Raw genomic sequence first — 17,436 nt, forward strand, 5'->3', positions numbered from 1 at the left:
CATTAACCTCTGCCCCGGGCCTGCCTGCTCCACACACGGGTGTCCTCATGAGTTTACAGGCTCATCAAATACTGTACACACACACACACACACGTGCGCGCACATACACACACGCACTCACACTCCATTCCACTGGTTGAAGAACCTTTGTTGAACTCTGACATGTGTTTGGGGTGTAACCCTCGTCATCCCCTTTGAAGTGAACGGTCAGGACGAGTTTCCTGCCTTCTGTTTCACCCGAGATCCAGATGCCGTCTCCCATTTCACGAGTGAGAGCAGCGCGCTACAGTAACATGTGCACCCCTTTCATGTTTGTTTGTTTGTTTGTTTGTTTGTTTCTCCCGTCTCAGCTCGACGATAGAGCCGCCTCCCCCGCCGCCCGTGGTGCGCATCATCAACGGCTACATCACGGTGCAGCCGTACGAGTCCAGGGGTCACGGCCGCTCCCACCACAGCCGGACGCTCTCGGGCTCAGCTCTCGCACCACTGCCGTCGCCGCTCCTCGCCGTGCTGTGCCTGTGGACGCTGGTCACTCACAGTCTCCTGCTCCTCCGCCTCTAAGGCCAGAGCCAAAGGGGCCGACTAGTATGCCCACACAGAACACAGAAGCCCTTCTCCGAGGGGAGGACTGGCACAGACTGAAGGGGGGTGGGGGGGGGGGGGGTGTTTGCACTCCTGCTGGGGTGCGACGCGGGTGTGTCCTCCATGTATTATTTATTCTTCTCTTTTTGAAGAATCGTTCATTTGTATCGCATAAAGACTGTGGGACGCGTGTATATATATCTATGTATCATAGATGTAATTTAGAAATATTGGTGAAAAAAAACATGAAAATGATTGTATGGAATGTCTTTCTTTGTCCTTTTTTTGTTATTTTTTTGTTGTTTTATAAATAAGAGTCCTTATATTTTTGTGACTAAAAAAATCAGGTACTAACTATCATCATGAAATGACAGCACCCTTATCTCTTAAATGCATCTCCCCTCACGGGAAATGACTATGATCCTATTGAGGAGGCCTGTTGGTGTGTTTGTTCAGAGAATCTTGATTGTATGTATGACATAGAGCTTATTCATCTAATTTATTTAACTATATAGTTTCTAGGTTATGGAAAATATGTTTATTTTGACAGTTCCTCATGTTCCCACATCCAATCTTCCCAAGTGAACTCTTCAGGATACCGCATAGCAGACTAAACCATTACACCTTGTTCTGACCTTCTCATTTACACTATGTGACATGAGGATACTGTACTATTTTTGTTATTCTGTTAAACAATAAAATATTTATCTAGTGAAAACTCTTTGTTTGTTTTGAATTTGAAAAACAATCTGGCACACTAGGGTGAACCTTTAACACTACTCATAGGATTAGCCACTGGCTAAAGACTGTGTTCTCATGTAGAGCATGAGGGTATTTCCTGTGTATGTCATGCACTTTGTTAACAGCGAACCTCATGCGGAATTAAATTAGCTGACATCCCCTCTATGACATAATCTCATTGTAATGGATCAATTGTGTTAAACAAGCCGTGGAAATTACTCAGTTTATGAAACATTCCGTGTTGACCCAACACAGTTCGTAATGTCCAGACGAGCGGAGAATTTATCCGGCTAGATGTTCCTCCAGCAGTTTTTTAACATATTACATTGTTTTAACAGGAATGAACTGACTGGCAAGGCATAACATAGAAAAATGATGTTGTTACAGTATATTTAATGACCTGCTGAAATAATAGCAGAAAATTATGCGCCTGTGGTGACGTGCCAATGCCGGGGCGATGTGGGCTGTCTGGCATGAATCAAAAAGCCTTGACCAGTCTCCTCACAAGCCTCTTTTCCTCTCATAAATGTAGTGCAGAAGCCAATGGCACACTGTCACAGCTGCGAGGAAATTGGTGAAGCCTGCTGATGTTCAATAGGTCTCTACTGCAGTGCACACAGAGGCAAAAGTAGAACACCAAGACTTGTAGTGGAGAGTCTCCTTTCAGCGGCATGAAGTTACAGTGAAAAGTGTGGGTCGTAGAACAAGCCACTGATCCTGCAGGATCATGCAGATGTTTTACTGTTTAGTAAACAAGGCCTGAACTCCCCTGCAGCTCTGGGAGTTGCTTGATGTATAGCAGCAACGACACACGGACAGATTTACTGCCGTGGACAAATGTTAAATATGGACCATTTAAACACGTTGTTTTGTACATCATTCGCTTGTTTTCACAGCAGATTTTTATGTTTGTAGTGGATGTGCTTGATAAACATGCTACGTGTGGCACTCGGTCAAGTGTGAAGGACCCTCGCGGACACTGTTGGATGGCTTCACTTTCCATACACTGGGTTGGTGGTTGGCAGTTCAGCACCAGATGGGTTGCAATCCTCCTACCCCAGAATGGCAATTCTCCATGGTCCACTAAGTGACATATTGTCCCCCCCCAACATTAAAAAACGTTACTCTTAAGCCATCCCAACAGTCAGTGATGCGGAGATCTCCATACCTGGCAGTCGTGCTTCATAATTTTTTATGGGAACATTTCAATAATCTTACCGTCAAGGGCCAAGAAGGGATTCATCTCGGTTAAGCGGTTCACTGCCACGACGGCACAGGAATGGCGGACGGCAGACCACCGACATGTCTGCAATGTTGTGTTTGTGGGGGTTGCTGCCCTACAGCTCCATGCCTTGCTTACACGACCTTCTCGCACCCACAGACGCGCCAAAAGGATTGGACGGATTAAAATTCATCCCGCCAGCAATAAACGCCATTTCTTTATGTGGCATCGGGGGTGTTCTTGCTGGGGCCAAGGGTGTGTTAAAAATTACGAGAACAATGTACTACTTAACACTAGGGCCCATATTTCGTGCCATGGCGGTCGGCTGTTTAATGTGCGAACATTTATTTTCTGTCTACTGGTGGCGTCTTTCAGATCAGGGCAATGGAAGAGAGAGAGAGAGAGAAGACGCCGTAAAGTTTTCTTGGAGGGCGTTTTGGGCCAGAGTGTGTCCAGGCCAAAGGAGCACAAAGACTCACAGGCTACAGTACATGCGAGGCCCTGACACTGGCCTGGTCCCAGCCTGACAGAGGGATTTAGAGCAGTCTGCCCGAGTGCCATGGGTGCGGCGGAGGTCACGAAAGACCAGACCCCAGTGCGCTGTGCTTTTTCGCATGGAGAGATCTCATCTTGAGATAAGTCCACTCAGAAAAATATGAAATGCACCGAGTCACTGTTTTCATTTGCGCTTAACGGAGTCACGCTATAAGTGTGTGTGGTGGTGCGCGCACGCACACACACAGGCTCTGTGAGGGACCAACAGATTTGGCTTCTGGCTTCGTCCGTCAACACACGGTAAATGGTCGGGTAGCCGGCAACGAGAGTCAACAAACTGTACTGCCCGCCACGCTGTCCCCTGAAAGTCCACAAAGGGTTGGAGGGCATGTTCATTCATTCATTACAGAGGGGGAAAATAAGGGAGAAACTCAAAAAAGCAGTTCTCCAAAAAAGCAATACACAAAAAAAAGAGAAACACACAAAGAGGTCTCAATTACAGCTGTAAAGATTTATGGCAGGGCATTACCAGATCTGAGAGCCACAACCTGGTGATTTATCACTGGTTTTACTATATGTTTACGGCCCGCCAAAACACAGGGACAATATGTGATTAGCCTGTGATGATGTCTTTATTGCCTGTTTGCCATCAACATTCAACTCCTTTTAAATAACAAGTCAAAAAAAGACAGAGCGCATTTGTGAGTATTTATTGTTTTTTCTAACTGTGGCCCGATCTATAAGAATGCCCATATGACTGTTCATGACCTATCCTCCACCCCCGAGCCACATACTGTAATAAGACATACATGGCCTACGCTGACGCCACGTCCATCAAACTGTCCACAGCTTCAAGGCGTTCTCTGTTATGTGTACTTTATAGAACATAAAGCACGGCAAATATGATTTCCCCATTTCCACTTAGCTGTGAAAATGTCACATTGCCGGTGTTGTTTGAGGCCGGGGTAAGTTTCTAACGTCTGCTTTGAGAGACGTCAACATTTTTGGCTCGGCGGAGGAAAAAGAGGGCCTGTCCTCCAAACGCTAAAAAGCATTGAGTGGTGAGTACAGCGAAGGGGGGAGATTTACGGAGAGCCGTGCTCTCCAGCACTGCCGGGAAAAGCACGCACGGAGAGTGCTCACTCCGTCTGTCTCGGAAGATTTCTGAATCACCGGAGTAGCTCAGAGCACTGGTCAGTGCCAACAGTAACTGCTCACGGCATCTGAAGGGAGTGCTACAACATTTGAAAGCATGTGACTAAACTCTTCCTCAGAGGAAGTCGTCACACGCGTGTAAATCAGTCACCCTGCAACAGATTTCCATTCCGGACAGTACCCGTCGCGTTTCATCAAGAGAAGGGCTGTAATGTTGTGGAGCCAACATGAGGCAGCACAAACAAACTGCGCCTCCAGCTCCGGTACCAATATGGAGGGAAAGGAAAAATACAATAAGGTGCTGAGTTTGAACTGCAGCATGAAGGTCTTAAATTATGTTTGCACGGAACTGCTGTCCTTGGAGGGCTTGTGAAGCAGTGAGTCTAAATGTGGCTTCGTGTGTGTGTGTGTGTTCATGTACATGTGCGCGAGTGTGATGTTACATACTTTAGGCTTGGTTCCATGCATTGATCTTTATTTTCAAAACAAACAAAACACAGTGACGAAATTAAATTAAAGTTGGAAAATGTTCATTCATTTTGTTAATTTAATGAACAAATAGTGAGACTATTTTTTGACACTATGGCACAGGCACAGTTATCTCTGTGAAATATGTTGACAACAGGGTGATAATGTAATTGGTTTGATTTATGTCACATCTCTGATACATATAAAACTAAACACAACAAAGTCTATTCAACATCACTGGAACACTAAATATATCTAGAGCAACAGATGAATGTACAAATGAGTGTAACTATTCAATTAAAACATTGTATTGACATGTCTTGAACCACAAGTGTATATTTAGACATCCACGGAAACATTTCACATACTTGGCCCTTACAAATCATTTGTTGAAAAACTGCATGAAATAAATATTTTGTATGACTTGTTCTTCTTTTTTAGCAGTGTTGACATCTGAGCAGACACAAAATATATGGCTTTGGTAAATGGAATCCTTGTTAACAGCCTGTGTCGGATCAAATATTATGTGCAACATCAAGTTCATTTTCTGTTTCCATTTAGAATGGATATGCCATCTGTTCTCCTCTGCAGGTCTGCAGACTGCCATTGCTCTGCCTTGGACAGGGATGTATTTGATAAGTGTCTGCGTATGAGCTGGCAGTTTATTGTTTCCAGATCTTGGATTCAAAACAACATTTGAAAAACAAAAAAAAAAAACACTAACGAGGACCATTAAATAAATGTTCATAAATGCTAAAATTACATCTGTAATCCTCCGAAAACCATAAACATTAAAAAAAAAAAAATGAATATGGTCAAACGTAACTTAGTTTTGCAAATGTCTCCATATAATGTGAGATAAGCCCCATGACATCATGATGCAGGCCTTTTAATCGAGTGGTTGCCAGATTGTTTCCTTTACCTCGCGGCTTATTTCAAATCTCCTTTAAATGTCCCCTCCGCCTTGTTATGAGTTTGGCCATTACACTGCGGTGTTTTTTTTCGATTGTTTTCCCTCCGCAGCCCAAATTGAAAACACCGCTCGATGCGCTGCGCTCTCCTCAGATCCACCCGCTTACCTTTGGTGCAAAGACCTTCCACTGGCCTTTGTCCAGGTCTGCCCCGGCCGAGGGAGCATGCGGTTGGTAATGCCTTTCACCTGTAGCAACAGCTGCTTCTGTCCAGCCTGCTCTTCAAAGGGCCTCGTGAAGGGGAAGGCCAGCCTTCAACAAAAAAAGCGAGGGGATGAAGAGAAGGAGGAGGAGGAGGAGGAGGTCCATATAGGCCAGTGGCGCACACCTGCATCAGCGCTCCATTTAACGTCAAAGGAAAGATCATCACAGAAAATGCATGATTTGTGTGGCCAAGGGGATCTCTTCCAAGGTCAAGGATAACTGGTTCTAATCCTCTTAAACTCTTCCCTTAAGTGCTAATAAATATCTGTGAAGCAGTGGTGAGCATCTTGGTGAGAATAATTGGGCGTCATCATGGATCACCAACACATTCTGTGTTTCTGGCATTGAGCCCTCAATGCTGGTGTCCATTTAAGGCTTGAGATGAGTGTGTGCTGAAATGTGGCTGTTCACGTTTTTATCTGAACGTTCAAAACATGCAACATTATGAATCATGGAGCTGCAGAAGCCTCCTTTTTTGGGCCATTAAATCTAGTGACGTTTAAATGACCCGCGATCCCGGCGAGATTGCAGTCTTGCAATCCATCATGAACGTTTCCTTTCACAAACATCTGATGTTTGGTGTGGTAAGGCCGACCATTCAGCATCAGAGGAAGGAAAAACAAAGCAACGAGCTCTTATTTTTATAAACGTCAAGTCTATTTAGTCGAGATCAGAATGCGCTATCTCTGTCAAGTTACTTGAAAGCACTGTTTTCCTTTGGCGCGGATCAAAAGGTAACCTGCTCCTTTTAAAGGGACAGAACAAATATTTTTTCTTTTGTGCCGCCATCGCCCCAATAAATAATTCATGAGGTTTTGATTCACACATGCGAATCATCATGTCCGTTTCATATGATAAGAATGCACATGCAAATGGCTTTCATGCTGCATGACCCAAGTGGCCCTTAGCTCTCGATGCTGCACTTCGCATGGGGATAGTTGTTTTGCCGAGGAACAAAGGCACTCTCCCCTCTCTCTCTCTCTCTCCCAGCATGGGAAAAACATATAAGCGAACTCCATATGTCTCCACCCTGGGTCCTTTATGTCCCCTATGCTCTTTCCTCTAATCTAATCAAAAAACAAACACAAGACTTGCCAGGCAACTTATAGGGTCATATACAGTGTCTATAATAAAATTTTAAGAGCTGCCATATTGTGTTATTTAAAAAAAACGTTAGTATGACACAAACAAGAAAACTAACAAGAGTCCATATGTGCATTTTTTTTTGTTGTTGGCAAGAAAACCCTGAATAGTTTTTTTTACCATGAATGGGACTTGTTCTTGCACTAGCCAGTCATCAAACCGGAGTGGATGAAACCATGATATTTATGCTCCGGATCACATCAGGAACAATCAGAGTCCATCAGAACCAGTGCCATTTTTTCCTGATTTATTGTGAAGCCACCAGAGATCCGTCTGTCTCCGAGCCCAGAGTGAGGGGCTGTCACAGGCCCTTCCCCCCGGCGACTGTCTGGGACCCTCACCCAGACACGCCGGCGGATGGCTGCGACTCGTCTCCCGGCGCTCGGGAATGTGTTTCAGATTAAATCATAAGTGCACTGTCAGCTCGGGAGCGCGGCCGAGAGCCTGATCTATGGAGGAGAGAAGTGTGGGACATGTAAGCCATTTACCACCGTTGACACGCTGCTGGCGTAGCTCACAGGCCAAAATCTGCAGGCCTAAATGAGATGATAAGGGCCTTCCACAGCAAACACTCCGGCATGCCGGCGGGGTTGGGTTTGTGTGGCAAAACCGACGACCGTGAGCTGAAAGCAAGAAAACTCTGAGAAAAAGAGCCCACACGGTCTTGGACGCCAAATGCACCACACAGCTCCAGTCAAAACCATTTTATTTCTCGATTCCGGTTTTGAATAGTCTCGGTTCCTCGCGGTGTTTTTTCTGAGTCTCAAACATGGCAGAGGACCAGGAGTCCAGCGGGTGTCGGCGATCGGGACTCATGTTTCCAACCTAGAGGACCAAGAACCAGGTTTTCTGAGAGGCAAACATTTTCAAAGAAATGTCAACATCTCCTCTCTTCCCACTGCCCCCCCCCCCCCTCCAACCTCCTTACCCAGGGCCCTCTCCTCCTCTTGCTGAAAAACCACAGCACCATTTCCTCAACAACAGAGGAGGATGCACCCACTTAACCTTGTGTGTTGCGAGCTTCGCTTGATGTGGCTGCCAAGGACGGGCACCCAACTGCTGATGAGGCTTCGCCCGAGCCTGGCGGCGGAACCGCACGAGGTGGGGAACCGCTGGAGAGGTGAAACCCAGAGGTGCGGGCGCAGGAGTTTGTCTTGGTCTTCAAAGCAGTCCTGGGTGGAAGACTGGAGTTGGGGTTGGCACAGGAGGAATGCGAGGTGGAGAGAGCTACAGACATACTGGGTTACAATGAATATGAATAGGGGGGGGGGACTGAAACAGTCAACCACCATGCTGGTTTGCTGTCGTTAGTGAGGCAACGCTTGCCAGATGAAATAAATAAGACACAAATCCGTTCCTCGTGTTTCAGACCAAAGTCTCCTTCTCTCTCTCTATTGGTGTCCCCACACTGGAGGGCTCATTTCATGCTTGTTCAAGCGTGCAAAACATCATTACCAGGCCATTCACATGGATTGATGAAGCTTTAGCCTCAAGTGAAGGCACACGTGTGGAAGTGTTTTACAGGAGGATGCACTTACATTCCAGACAACTTGGACATCCTTGAGCCAACCACATGAATCGGAAGCTTCCAGTAAAGATTTTTGAGGAGGTGATGAATCAGCCAATCCACAAATGACCAGTCATAAGGACCATGTTCCTCTTTGCCAGCCATCTCCTCTGTGGCGATGGAGCTTCTCTTAGAATAACATTGGCTCTGGTCCATATCCGCAAAAATATGATGACAACAAAGAGTCAATCCCTGGATCAATAGACATATTCCCATAAATATTTTTTTATTTGGTCTGAGTAAGACCCATTTGTCACAGCATCTGTTGAAACTTCTGACTAATCCATAGCTAATGGTTGACTTCAAACAGTGGTTGTTCTGTCTGTCTAAGATGACAAATGACTGGTTCTTTGAATACATGAATTCATGTTTTACAAATCAGAAATAGGGTTGTAGCTATTCTCATTACTGTTGGAGGAATGCCTGAAAAAAAAAGTTTGTACGTGTAGGAAAGCAGACTAGAGTACAGAGGCAAAGACTTGCCAGCCCCAATGACAATACAGAAATGTATGCAAAACTGATGACTATGCAATGCATAAAAGCTAAAACAACTCTACACGTTAGCAATGTTCTTTTCAAAACTGACAGCTGTTGCAAATAACATGACATCAACAGCTGGTTAATTTTGCATTCACTTCTGTGGTTTCAAGATCATGCATGTCTCGAGGGACTGTCTGTAAAAAGCGTGAGGATAAGTGCAGTCTACAAACACAAACATTTATTATGTGTGTGAAGGTCTTACTGTTGAATGAGGCTTTTGTTTGCTTCAAGGGAAGGATTGAAGTGTGAAAGTGATTTACAGCAATCTTCTTCACTGTGGTCTCATTTTCAATTGTGAAAGGACCGCTACCTCTGAACAAATGCCATTAAGGGCTTCAAATGAACTGCAGATGGGACTGACTCTCACATGCTTTGTTTTTAGCAGCTAGTGTAGAGAACAAAAGTTATGCATTCTGCTGTTCTAAGATTCTCTACTCATTGTGTCCTCGTCTGTCTGTTTCTCTTACAGAGCAAAAAAACAACTCTTCAAAGTCCTTGGCCAAATTTACCTAGAAACCACACGTCTCTTATCCTAGCAAAATCTGAAGCACATTTATTTCTAGTGATTTTAAGTAATTAGCCTTTGAACATTTTTATGACACTTTTTTGGCTGTACAGCAAGCACTCATTGCTAAAAGCACTGAGACAAAATTAGCCAGACCTGACCTCTCTCAAGACTAAAACGAAGAAAAGTGTAGAAGAAAAGTTTTTTTGTGAAAAGTCTCAGAACCCCCAGAAATCGGTCATAGCCACTCTGTTGGACATCTGGGGACCTTTCCCCCTTTGCATCTATAGATCAAAAAACGGGAAAACTTTCCACCCGGTTCACCTCTCTTCTAATGCACTGACTTACACCCCGCTAAAACAAAATTAGGCCACATACTCTCTATCCTCTTGTCCTTTAATCCCGCCTCACCACTGAAACCCCTGATTGCAATTACCAAAGATGAATCCCTTAGTAAAGCCTGGGTGTACGAAGGAAGAGCAAGCTGGTCTCAGGCCAAGCAAAACGTCTGAGACGGCAATCACATGACGTACAGTACAGTACTTAGTCCTTCTCCCACAAACATGTACACAGACAGTGGACATGTGCTGAGAGCACTACTGTAAATAAACTCACTGGGTCCGATGTTTATGGAGCAACGGAACTTCCATGCGGCAACCTTGCATGCGGCCCATACGAAGTCCAACATGACCTCACTTCCTCCGAAGCTTCATGAATCACTTGTGCGCCGCATTGTCTGATCCTCTCTGTCTCTCTCTCTCCCTCTCTCTCTCTCTCTCGCTCTCTGCTGACTCGCTCTGTCTCGCTGCTCCGCTGAGGTTCTCGTGATGTCTGTCCACTGAAGCCATGGTGACTTTATTCATCAGGATTATTTCAGGCAGCTCTTCCTCCACTCCAACGAGCCAAGAGAGAGAAGTGCAGCTGTTCAAACAGCCTTTGATTTCACTGGACGCGGCTCAACACATGAGTCACCTCTGCTCAAAATGTCCAGATAATTCTCATGCATCACAGGTCAAAGTATAACACCCTCTGTTCCACACTTCTCTTACTGAGCCAGTTCTGTACGCATCAAAACAGGAGGCAAGGTCAACCGTGGTACCTTATACTGTATGAAAAACATCTACCGGTAAACACAATTCAGCAGAGTAGTCTATTTGTTTGTCCATAAATAATGGAATGTAGCAAGTTGTACTAGCTCATTTTATTATACAGCGCCTTTAGAATGCTGCAGAAATATCCGTCAAATTGTTTATTCATATCGACTGCTCTGCAGTGTGTTGGGGTCCTGTTGGCCCCATAAAGAGTAACATGAATAATTTCATACACTGACCTAGCCTGGGTTTTCCCATACTGCCTTGCGCGGTGATTTCAATCCCGCTGCTAAGCCAGTCTGGAAACTAACGCCCAAATGTTCGCCTGATGTTGGCGAACCAATCACAGAACATCCGAGAAGTTTCCGTTGCCTTCTTGCGTCTACATTCGACGCCAAAGGATTTACGGCAGCCCTTAGCGTTGCATATGAACGAGTTGGGTGAGCTATGCGTATTTGATAGACATCAATGAACGGATCTGGGCATTTTTTCAAATACGAGAAAATGAACGTCTGGTTGCCAGACCACGTCTCATTTGAGAAGTGGTAGGCGTTAGCCAGGCTAACACTGACCACCAGTGGACGATACATTATGCCTTACACATACATTGCTGCATAAATCAGATGATTATACCACTTACGCAGACAGGGCCTGCTGGCCTAGTCCCTCACTTCTTGCGCACAAAAAGTCCAATCAAACCTGTCAAAGCTTGGTACGCCTTTACTATTGCAGTGGCCTCTGCAAATGACAAACTAATACAGGCACTGCAGAAATGTTCCCATGCTTTTTGGTGGGGGTGGGGTGGTGGCACAGACTTGTCAAACACTCTCACTACTCCCCAGGAAGGCCTTGCAGCCCCCTCACCTACCCCCTTCTGTAAACAGCCCCAGCATGTGCCTTGGGGTCTAGAGTTGCACCTCTCACCTGCGTTTTATTACTGTCGTGCCAAAAATTATATGGGAAGAGGGCTGGCAGCAGACTGAAAGGGGTGGTGGGGGGCAGGCAGAGGTGGCTGGTGTCGGACGCAGTTGAGGCCCCCCCCCTTGCCACAGTCCAGCCGCGCCCCACGCTAGCCCTGAAACGCTCAAACGCCACAGAATCAACCAGCGCTTTGTGCTGTCGACGGCTCACGGCTGTTTGAAATTGAAATTGAAAAGGGCTAGCCTTAAATGCGGCCATTGTGGGGAGAGGGGTATCTGGGCATGGCGAAGACTGATGGGCTGGCCGGGTGGTGAGGTGGCAGGGCTGGCGTTGGCAGTGACGGCCCGTGCTTTGTCATGTGTGGCTTTGATACTTCTGCGTCTCAATGGCAAGAACATTGATGGATATGAAACTGAGTTGATGTAATGGCACTGCAATACCCACAGTATACTGTGTTAGACATAACAACTTGGATCAAGCAAGATTGAGACATTTCACCACAGATGGCATAACAAATGCAACTTTAAAAAATGGCCTAGAGTAGTTAAACATTCTGGTTTATATTTTGCCTGGGCTATATTTTATATGCACCCTGACTTTATCCCTGATAAATCTTCTTATAACTTGTTGACTGAATTGTGACATATAGAACTGATGGAATAATCTGCTGTACCAAGCTGTCTCATGTCTATGCTTTGATAGTTTGCTGTTTGTAGCTCAAACTGTCATTTTGTTTGATACTCATAGCCAATCTTGCAATATATGGCTGTACTGGGAACAATAGACAGCAAACAAATGTTGGCCTGAAGATCCACCAAATAAACGCGTCACACAAATACAAGAGGCTGAAATCAAGGTTTTCATCCTCCTTTCCTTCCTCGGTCCTCGTTCCCACTGATCTAAAGAATGATGGGGCGGCAACAATGGGATAGTCAATCCAGTGTTAGTTAGATCAGTGGGAATGAGCCAGAGGGACTGAGCATCGAGGATTGAGGAGAGATGTTAAGAGGCACCCCATACCTTAGATCTCTGAGGCTGAGGTCAGGGTGAGCTGAGGCCTCCTGGGTGAGGGGACAGGGCTCCACTCCACATCCCCATAGCCTCTCTCTGCCTCCATCACCAGAATTTCTGGCCAGGCACACAAAACATTGAAATGGGGGGTTGGGGGGGCAGTAATGAGAAACCTCGGACAACTGTGTGAGACGTCTCTAGGAAGATGAGAAACAGATGAATCAATATTCTCTTTCAATTACAGGGTTGCTACAAAGACACGTAAAGCACACCACTAAACCCTCTCCCTACACGACACTTTCAGAGCAGACAGGGTGCACTTGAGCGAAGACAGTGACCATAACAACAACGGTGAAACACCACAATGACCAAGTAATTCTTTAAAAACAAATTGATCACTATAACATGTCTAAAAATAGGCTGGGAAACAAAGCACACATTTACTAGAGGTCTGTTCTACATACAGACTATAAACATAAAAATGCCAGAGTAGGTTATTTAGTTCCACTATGGCCTGGAATATCATCAGGCAAGCTCAGATCTATCTCTACAAAACTGGCTTCTCAATCAAGCTCATTATGAAGTTGGCTCGCTAAACATAGATAGATACCTTATTGATTCCAACGGAAATTGTAACTTTTGCAGACTGTCCTGATATAATTTATCCTATCTTTATAGCACACTAACCTCAGCAGTCTTTTGTAAACATGTACGTCAGCACCGCAAATGTCTGTCTCCATAACCATCTGGCTTGAAGCGTGCAGTTGTCAATTGTGGTCATGCGTTACTCACGTTCATCATGTTCATCATAAGATCTCTGTCCTTACCTGGCACGCCGGCTAAAAGTTCACTGCCTCGTCGAATTGCCTTGACTATTGTGTTGAATGGGCCGACTCTCGCAGTTAGCGTCGGCTCCAACTGCACACATGAAAGCAATAAATCCATCCGGAGGCACACACTCAAGGCTGCATCTCTTCCCGCCTTGATTCAAAACACAGCACGACTCTAGCCTGTGGGAAACGACCGTAACAGAGACGCCAAATCTGCTTTGTGCATTAGGCCAACCATTAACTTTAAAACATTAATCATCTGTTGAGGTGATTCACGCCGTGAAAATTTTTACTTGGTTTCACATTAAGTCGGCTAACCAGACTTGAAAGAAGAGATTAAACGTTTTAGTGGATGTAATATCATCAGCCTCTTTGTAGGCCTACTGTCATGGGCCTAGAATGACTTATTGAGCATTGCTTTGGCATAAGAGTAGTAGGCCTCAAATTGCATTTGAGCTGAGAAGGTAGGCCGAATGTAATGAATAAAAGAAAGTTTCCTGTTGCACTTGTGTAAGGTTGACGAGGATGTACAGGTCTACAGTATACAGGCCCCCACACCCATATCATTCTGTTTGTTTACCCAGATTTCCCCACATCCAGATGGCGCTTCCTCAGGAGATTGCCTGTGTGAAAGGCACATAGAGTATTGCGGAATGATCCTGTGACTTTAACTGCCTATAAATGCCAGTTGTGTTGTTGCTTCCTTTGTGTTTTCTTTGGTCATGCTATTGATACACTGAGGTTTAGTGAGCTTATTTTACTATGTACAGTATAGCACTGCCAGGGAAATTAAGCCTTGGCTACACAACTGATAAGCACTGGTAATCAAAAGTCCAACGACTATATGGTTTCCAACATGCTGTCGAATGTTAAGTTAGTTTAAGTTTAGTTTAAGGTATCTGTATTATATTGTTCTATTATACTTACTTTTATAAGTAAGCAATATGGTTGATTTATGTATCTATTGAATTGTGCCAAGGGCCTAGTCTGGTATGCAAGTGTGGGATCCATTAGATCTGCAGATCTAGTAATTAATGATCCGTTAATAGTTGAGGAGGAAAAGATACATTAAACTTAAAGCACAAGTTTTATACAAGCTTTATTTACAACTGGATTAACAACTGTACATTTTTGCAGCATAGGAAGCACGTTTTTTGTCAACATGTTTCGTAATGGAGATATACAATGAAATCCACCAAACTCAGTCATGAGATTGTTTTGTTTTCCTATGTTGTGTCTAATAATCAGGTCTTCCACCACTGTTTCAGACATACATTATTTACATATTGTATACAAGCAATATAAAACTTGGCAAATGGAAGGTTATTTGCTACAGAGTAAGGAATCTCCTGATTACTCAAAAAAAAAAAAAATACAGCCACCATTAAAACCTGTTGATAGATTACAAACTTAGTTAATTAGACATCAACCTGCTTTTTAATGTTTGAGGTTTCCTGGACTGGGTAGCAGACAAGCAGATTTCCACTGGACGGTAGTGAAAGGCCTAACATGGATTTCAGAGCTAAAAGTTGACTGGTTATCTCTGACCACTGATACAGATTATGTCCATGAGACATTCAAACTTTTGCCACACCTGACAAACAGTTTATTAAAAAACAAATTACTTAAAAACTGAACGGTTCTCCATAACTCTTAACATGTCTGCCAACACAAGTCTTACACATTACACAGTCTGAATATCTATTTTATAATATGAACAGAGTTTTCTATCATCTGAAAGGGGAGGAGGATAGTCAACAGAAAAATCAGTGAAGACTAGTTTCACTGACGTGTCAGAGGTATGCCGGTACCAGTGACCTCAGACTTCACATCCCTACTGAATTCTGTGGTGTCAAAAAGCACTTGAGTATTAAATGATAGTTTGAGAAAGACATCCTCTTCAGACTCTATCTTTCCGTTTGATCTTTTGACATATGTAAGAAGGCTGCATACGCTTATGCAACTTTAAGAGTGGACACTCTCAAACATAGAGACTAGGACATTGGAAAACTTCCAGACTCTGTGTTGATGCCTTCACAAAACATACCCTCAAAACTTACAGAATAATACTTCACACTATTTGATTTACCAAATACAGCTGTGCACTCATCTTAAAAACACCAAATGTATATTATGGAGCAGCCTCCATTTTGTTTTAGTTCCCCCTAAATTGTTCATATCCAATGATATGACTGCATCTAAAGTCAATACTGAGTGTGTAAATAAAATCAACAAAAACAGGATAAATAAATAAGAGTTTCTGCTTGTGAACTGTGAAGGCTTATTTTCTGTTCATGGACTCTCTCATCTCTCAATCTCTCATTACATCTCACACTGCTATCTTCAGAGCAGTTTGCTCAAAGGGGTTTTGGGGAAGGGACACAAGGAAAGCATAAAAGTAACACTATATTGAATAAAAGGCATAACAGTTAAATTAAATAAAATTACATAGTGGCAAAACAAATAAGGTAAAATTGATTAGAAAGGGCTTTTGAATGGGAAAATACAGGAATCATGTAGTCTTCATTTAATTTCTTATTCGCAAAAAAAGGTTTCCGCTTGATCATTTGGAGACAACTCCGTCCCAGACCCTTTCAGTTGCTTCTCTGAGCAGTTTCATTAAGGTGCCCAGCCAACTACTCGAAACTGGTCAAAAGTGGTCGTCTTAAGTAGTGTAAGAGGCTAACATGAAGCCGTTCCCTCCTAGTTCAGCCTGCCACCTCTGGATCTGTCCAAACCTCTGTAAGGGGCCATCTTGGAAGTAGTCAAAACAAAAACCTACTTCCTGCTCTCCCTATACGTACACCTCGCCTGCACCGCTCACTCCAGCCTAAGATAGCGCCTTGCTAGCCCATCTGTCCCTGTAGAAATGGTAAGGGCCCAAGAAGGTGTTGCGGGGTGGGAGGGACTACATATTTGTTTCAGGGAAGGGTGTGTGTGGGGGGGGGTGTCTCCCGAGCATCCAGACTTACGACTGGATCTCTTTCTCCACCCCGGCGGTCCACATGACAGGTGGGAAGAAGCGTGGGGGGAGGAGAGGGGAGAGGCTGTGGGAGGGTTAGTGTTGATTGGGTTATTTCTGCAGGCTCAACGCAAATTAAGTCATGCAAGCAGCACGGTCATGCACCCACTTCCAAGCCCGCCCTGCCGGTCATGCAATCACATCACTGTGGAGGGAAAGAGAAGAGAGAGAAGGACAGAAAGAGAGAGAGAGAGAGAGAGAGAGAGAGAGACAGAGAAAGGGACAGGCAGGAAGAGAAAGAGTGAGAGGAGGAAGACAGAGAAAAGTCAATCACCAAGCGTTCTCAAATTTGCCAAGAGACCGATTGATCTTTTCAAAACGTGCAATCAATAAATCAATCAGTAATCAATCGTCGAATCATTTGATCAAACAACTATTTGATCAGTCTTTGGCCATTACTGGGGCAGCGGTCACCTGTGTTTGTCCGGTGCCCGACTCCCCGTTGCTAGGCGACAGTGCCGAACCGAAAACTTGGGTAATTAATTAGTGCAATGACATGGCAGGAGTGGGAATGAGTTCATTAGCAGGACAGAGCTAGTGGAGGGTTATGCATCAACAGTGGCTGCTTCCAGCAAAGGGGAAATAATGGCATGGGCTTTGAGAAAGATAATTAAGATGATAATTAAAAAAAGAGCATTAGTCATTTCCAGGACTATCACAAAAAAAAGGAAAGAGTCTGGCACGTCATTGTGACCTTGGTAACATGTCCCAGAACTTCTTGCCCCCTTCCCGTAATCATCCTCCCCTTGTTGTTAATCAAGTTATTGAAATGAGACATGCAATCGGACACAATTGAAGGAATGAGTTTACAGAATCGTGGTTATAAGAATCCGGTGGCCTCATGGAAAGTTCCGGAGGGGCTCTTTGCCTGTGGTGCAACCATCAGAGCTCAAACTCCATTAAATCCCCACAACAGCAGGTCTGTCAGGCAGAGGGGTAGTTTTGGGGGAACACTGGGTGGCTGGGAT

General features: G+C 44.5%; 2 protein-coding genes across 3 annotated transcripts in view; one reads left to right on the forward strand and one right to left on the reverse strand.

Moving 5' to 3' along the window:
* Positions 1-639, forward strand: part of trabd2a (TraB domain containing 2A) — a 54,709-nt gene extending 54,070 nt beyond the window's left edge. Inside the window, exon 7 of the mRNA XM_062555171.1 lies at positions 351-639. Coding sequence (XP_062411155.1) covers positions 351-561 — 211 coding nt within the window. The 3' untranslated portion in view covers positions 562-639. The remainder of the gene's footprint in view (positions 1-350) is intronic.
* A 13,889-nt stretch (positions 640-14,528) lies between these two features.
* The window catches only part of hook3 (hook microtubule-tethering protein 3), a 35,190-nt gene continuing 32,282 nt past the window's right edge, over positions 14,529-17,436 (reverse strand). For both annotated transcript variants that reach the window (XM_062555230.1, XM_062555229.1), the window contains one exon: positions 14,529-16,613. In XM_062555230.1, the coding sequence (XP_062411214.1) occupies positions 16,598-16,613 (16 nt within the window). In that variant the 3' untranslated portion in view covers positions 14,529-16,597. The remainder of the gene's footprint in view (positions 16,614-17,436) is intronic.

The sequence above is a fragment of the Sardina pilchardus genome, chromosome 14 (assembly GCF_963854185.1).
Source record: "Sardina pilchardus chromosome 14, fSarPil1.1, whole genome shotgun sequence".
NCBI lineage: Eukaryota > Metazoa > Chordata > Actinopteri > Clupeiformes > Clupeidae > Sardina > Sardina pilchardus.